This window comes from Cyprinus carpio, chromosome B22 (assembly GCF_018340385.1).
Source record: "Cyprinus carpio isolate SPL01 chromosome B22, ASM1834038v1, whole genome shotgun sequence".
Classification (NCBI taxonomy): Eukaryota; Metazoa; Chordata; class Actinopteri; order Cypriniformes; family Cyprinidae; genus Cyprinus; species Cyprinus carpio.
Window position 1 is genome coordinate 2,993,954 of NC_056618.1, and position 6,000 is coordinate 2,999,953.

The window sequence follows — 6,000 nt, forward strand, 5'->3', positions numbered from 1 at the left end:
AAAGTACCACACATAAATTTCATGCATCACATCTAAAATGCCTTTAGCTGTTCTGAGATCACTGTAAAACACATTAGTGCTCTGCATTCCAGAAGTAGTGAACAACACACACAACGCTGTCCAAGCAGAGGCAAATCAGCAGTTGGGGGTTCGATGCCTTGCTCAAGGGCACCGAAGGTGGACCTCACAACCTTTATAAATCAATGTACCCCCCATAAGAATGAAGTAATATAGAGTATTTTACAGCCTGTTCCAAAAGTGTATGAGTCCTGACCCTTTCATAAATCCAGTATTCTATATTCATAACAAACAAACTAAAAACATCTTAAAAAATTTATCTATGACATCTCTAAACAGGTGCTTTCTATTAAATCAATGAAACTAAACTCTGTTGTTTGTTTTTAAAAATGACATTTTCCAAGATAAAAACAATTGTTACCTCCAAATTAAATGTATATTTATTTTAATTTTTTTAGTCAGCATCACAAAATATGCAGAAGACGTTTTAGACTACTGTACAGTCATGGCCAAAAGTTTTGGCAGTGACAGTTTGTGTTTTGCAAAGTTTGCTGCTTCAGCTTTTGTGGTGTTCATTCACGTTGTTTCTAGATTATTGTGTAGAGTGGTCAGATGCATGTTAAATAATTGTTTAAATCTTCATTGGCCAAAAAAATGAACTTTTCCTTTTTTTGATTGAGTAGCTGGTTTCAAAAAGCATTTTTTGTTTTTGATCCTGACACAAAATGACCAGCTAACATAAATTGACTAATCATATCAGCAGCACATGTGAAAGTGTGAATGAGTACTAGTCAGGTAAAATCATTATCATACTAAATAGATTGTAAGAGCAGACTGATTGCTATAAAAGAAGGGAAGAAGTGCTGCTTGTTAGCAATGTTTAACTCCAAAGAAACAAATGCAGCTATCAATGCTTTGCATTAAAATGCAAGGAAATTGTTACAAAGAATATTGCACCTGAAAGAACCATTTACTGGATCATCAAGAACTTCAAGGAGAGAGGTTCGACTGCAGTGAAGAAGTCTTCAGGACGTTCCAGAGTGTCCAGCAAGTGCCTCCTCCTGAGGAGTCAGCTATGGAACAGGCCCGTATCCCCCTCCGGAGTCCGCTACGGAACAGCACCGTCTTCTCCTGAGGAGTGAGCTATGGAACAGGCCCGTCTCCTCCTGAGGAGTCAGCTACGGAACAGCACTGTCTCCTCCTGAGGAGTCAGCTACGGAACAGCACCGTCTCCTCCTGAGGAGTCAGCTACGGAACTACGGAACAGGCACGTCTCCTCCTGAGGAGTCCGCTATGGAACAGCACCGTCTCCTCCTGAGGAGTCCGCTACGAAACAGGCCCATCTCCTCCTTGAGGAGGTCCGCTACGGAACAGCACCGTCTCCTGTGTGAGGAGTCAGCTATGGAACAGCACCGTCTCCTCCTGAGGAGTCCGCTACAGAACAGCACCGGCTCCTCCTGAGGAGTCCGCTATGGAACAGCACCTGAGGTCTCCTCCTGAGGAGTCCGCTACGTCCAGGAACAGGACCCTCTCCTCCTGAGGATTCGGCTACGGAACAGCACCGTCTCCTTGTGAGGAGTCAGCTACGGAACAGGACCGTCTCCTCCTGAGGAGTGAGCTATGGAACAGCACCATCTCCTCCTGAGGAGTGAGCTATGGAACAGCACCATCTCCTCCTGAGGAGTGAGCTATGGAACAGGACCGTCTCCTCCTGAGGAGTCAGCTACGGAACAGCACCATCTCCTTCTGAGTAGTCCGCTATGGAACAGCATCGTCTCCTCTTGAGGAGTCAGCTACGGAACAGGCCCGTCTCGTTATGAGGATTCGGCTATGGAACAGGACCGTCTCCTTGTGAGGAGTCAGCTACGGAACAGCACCATCTCCTCCCGAGGAGTCAGCTACGGAACAGGACCGTCTTCTCCTGAGGAGTCAGCTACGGAACAGCACTGTCTCCTCCTGAGGAGTCAGCTACGGAACAGCACTGTCTCCTCCTGAGGAGTGAGCTATGGAACAGCACCATCTCCTCCTGAGGAGTCAGCTACGGAACAGCACCGGCTACTCCTGAGGAGTCAGCTACAGAACAGCACCGTCTCCTTGTGAGGAGTCAGCTACGGAACTACGGAACAGGACCATCTCCTCCTGAGGAGTCAGCTACGGAACTACGGAACAGGACCATCTCCTCCTGAGGATCTCTCAGCTACGGAACAGCACCGTCTCCTCCTCTGGAGGAGTCAGCTATGGAACAGGACCATCTCCTCCTGAGGAGTCCGCTACGGAACTACGGAACAGCACCATCTCCTCCTGAGGAGTCAGCTACGGAACAGCACCATCTCCTCCTGAGGAGTGAGCTATGGAACAGGCCCGTCTCCTCCTGAGGAGTCAGCTACGGAACAGGACCGTCTTCTCCTGAGGAGTCCGCTACGGAACAGGACACCGTCTCCTTCTGAGGAGTCAGCTACGGAACAGCACCGTCTCCTCTTGAGGAGTCAGCTATGGAACAGCACCGTCTCCTCCTGAGGAGTCCGCTACGGAACAGCACCGTCTCCTTGTGGAGGAGCTACACCATCTCCTCCTGAGGAGTCCACTACGGAACAGGGCCCTCTCCTCCTGAGGATTTCGGCTACAGAACAGCCCCGTCTCCCTCCCTCCTGAGGAGTCAGTCCGCTACGGAACAGCACCGTCTCCTTGTGAGGAGTCAGCTATGGAACAGCACCGTCTCTCCTGAGGAGTGAGCTACAGAACAGGCCCTTCTCCTATTGAGGAGTCCCACTATGAACAGGGACCCTCTCCTCCTGAGGAGTGAGCTATGGAACAGGACCGTCTCCTCCCTGAGGAGTCCGCTACGGAACAGCACCGTCTCCTTGTGAGGAGTCAGCTATGGAACAGCACCATCTCCTCCTGAGGAGTGAGCTACGGAACAGGCCCTTCTTCTCCTGAGGAGTCCGCTACGGAACAGGACCCTCTCCTCCTGAGGATTCGGCTATGGAACAGGACCGTCTCCTTGTGAGGAGTCAGCTACGGAACAGCACCATCTCCTCCCGAGGAGTGAGCTACAGAACAGGCCCTTCTCCTATTGAGGAGTCCACTACGGAACAGGACCCTCTCCTCCTGAGGATTCGGCTACGGAACAGCCCCGTCTCCTCCTGAGGAGTCGGCTATGGAACAGGCACGTCTCCTCCTGATGAGTCGGCGGCTCTGGAACAGGACCGTCTCCTCCTGATGAGTCGGCTACGGAACAGCACCATCTCCTTCTGAGGAGTCCGCTATGGAACAGCACCGTCTCCTCCCGAGGAGTCAGCTACGGAACAGGACCGTCTTCTCCTGAGGAGTCCACTACGGAACAGGACCCTCTCCTCCTGAGGATTCGGCTACGGAACAGCACCGTCTCCTCCTGAGGAGTCCGCTACGGAACAGGCCCATCTCCTCCTGAGGAGTCCGCTACGGAACAGCACCGTCTCCTTGTGAGGAGTCAGCTACGGAACAGGACCGTCTTCTCCTGAGGAGTCCGCTACGGAACAGGCCCTTCTCCTATTGAGGAGTCCACTACGGAACAGGACCCTCTCCTCCTGAGGATTTGGCTACGGAACAGCCCCGTCTCCTCCTGAGGAGTCGGCTATGGAACAGGCACGTCTCCTCCTGATGAGTCGGCTCTGGAACAGGACCGTCTCCTCCTGAGGAGTCGGCTACAGAACAGTCCTGTCTCCTCCTGAGGAGTCGGCTATGGAACAGGACCGTCTCCTCCTGAGGAGTCGGCTACAGAACAGTCCTGTCTCCTCCTGAGGAGTCGGCTATGGAACAGGACCGTCTCCTCCCGAGGAGTCAGCTATGAAACAGGACCATCTCCTCCCGAGGAGTCGGCTACGGAACAGGACCGTCTCCTCCTGAGGAGTCGGCTACGGAACAGGACCGTCTCCTCTGAGGAGTCGGCTATGGAACAGGCACCGTCTCCTCTGAGGAGTCGGCTACGGAACAGGACCGTCTCCTTCTGAGGAGTCGGCTACAGAACAGTCCTGTCTCCTCCTGAGGAGTCGGCTATGGAACAGGACCGTCTCCTCCTGATGAGTCGGCTATGGAACAGGACCGTCTCCTCCTGATGAGTCGGCTCTGGAACAGGACCGTCTCCTCCTGAGGAGTCCGCTACGGAACAGGCCCGTCTCCTCCTGAGGAGTCAGCTATGGAACAGGACCCTCTCCTCCTGAGGAGTGAGCTATGGAACAGGACCGTCTCCTCCTGAGGAGTCCGCTACGGAACAGGACCGTCTCCTCCTGAGGAGTCGGCTACGGAACAGGACCGTCTCCTCCCGAGGAGTCCGCTACGGAACAGCACCGTCTCCTCCTGAGGAGTCAGCTACAGAATCATGTCTCCAGCAGTGCAGAGCTTGCTCAAGAATGGCAGCAGGTTGATGTGAGAGCATCTGCACACACAGTGAGGACAGGACTTCTGGACAACGGCCTGGTGTCAAGAAAGGGACCAAAGAAGCCACTTCTCTCCAAATATAAATGTCAAGGATAGACTGAAATTCTGCAGGAAGTACAAAGATTGGACAGCAGAAGACTGGTGCAAAGTTATTTCCTCTGATGAAGCTTCCTTCCGACTGTTTGAGACATCTGGAGAATGGATTGTTCAGAGATGAAAAGGTGAACGCTACCATGAGTCCTGTGATGTGCCAACAGTGAATCATCCTGAGACCATCCATGTGTGGGGTTGCTTTTAAACCAAGGGAGTGGCTCTCTCATAATTCTGCCCAAAATCACTGCTGGGAATAAAGAATGGTATCAAAACGTCCTGCAAGAGCAACTTCTTCCAACGATCCATGAGCAATTTGGTGATGATCCGTGCATTTTCCAGCATGGAGCACCATGTCACAAAGTAAGAGTGATTAAGAAGTGGCTCGAAGATCATTACATTGAAATTTTGGATCTGGATTTGGATCAATCCCATAGAGAACCAGTGGTCAGTCCTCAAAAGGCGAGTGGACAAGCAGAACTTTGAGAACTAATAAGGCAGGAATGGATGACCATCAGTCAGGATTTGGCCCAGAAGAGCAAACTCCAGAGGTTATGAAGAACAAGGAACAACACTGTAAATATTGACTCATTATATTTCCTTGCCAATAAAAGCCTTTAAAACGGATGATATGATCTTTGTTTTTCAGTATACCATTGAAACATGTGGAAAAATAATCTACAAATACTGAAGCAGCAGACCTTTCAAAACACAAAATTTATGTCACTGCCAAAACTTTTGGCCATGACTGTAGAGTCATGTGACTAGCTCACTCCAGAGATACTGTGAACGCGCATGCGTTCGGTTGCCCGTTTTCCCGTTTGTCTGTCTGGCAGGAATGCTACTATGGCGAAGGCTGCGCGCGCTCAGAGGTTCCTCGGGAAGCGCCCAGGCGCGCGACCTGTGAGGAAAGCTTCGCGCTCCCGGTTAGTGGGTGGGAGTCTAACCGACCCCGAGCCTCAGCTAATCAGACAGCAGAGTGCGTGTGTAATATTCATGAGGCGAGCCCTCGCCATAGTAGGGCTGTGCCAACGGTCGCATTTCTCCAGTGTGTCTGACCGGGGAAGGGTTTCTGTTGCGGCGCTCCCGGTCCGAGGCTTGAATGAGGTTGATGCTGCTCTGCTGCACCTGGAAGGACGAACGCATGGGAGAGGAGGAAGGTTAGTCTGTCTTCTGGATCGCGATAATAGAGTATGTGAATGATGCGCATCTTCATCAGAGGTCGTGAGGATGCTGCGCCTCGCCGATGCGGTGTGTCTGCGCACAACAACCAGCACCTGCTTTTAATGTCACTAAATATCCGTGAGGCTGCTTGATGTGTTACTGTATCTCTGCGCACTGTTTCCCGCACTGTCCTGCTGCAGTAGTGCGCGCACACGCGTGCGGGAAACATGCACTCATTAGGGCTCAACTATAAACTGTTCCGTTCTCTTGTGTTCATTTCTGTCTCACTCACAGCAGCTGTTTGAAGGTCAG

At 51.6% G+C, this 6,000-nt stretch overlaps 1 protein-coding gene across 1 annotated transcript in view; it reads left to right on the forward strand.

The window, feature by feature from the left end:
* Positions 1 to 5,526: 5,526 nt before the first annotated feature.
* Positions 5,527 to 6,000, forward strand: part of limk1a (LIM domain kinase 1a) — a 44,856-nt gene continuing 44,382 nt past the window's right edge. Inside the window, exon 1 of the mRNA XM_042749980.1 lies at positions 5,527 to 5,684. Coding sequence (XP_042605914.1) covers positions 5,627 to 5,684 — 58 coding nt within the window. The 5' untranslated portion in view covers positions 5,527 to 5,626. The remainder of the gene's footprint in view (positions 5,685 to 6,000) is intronic.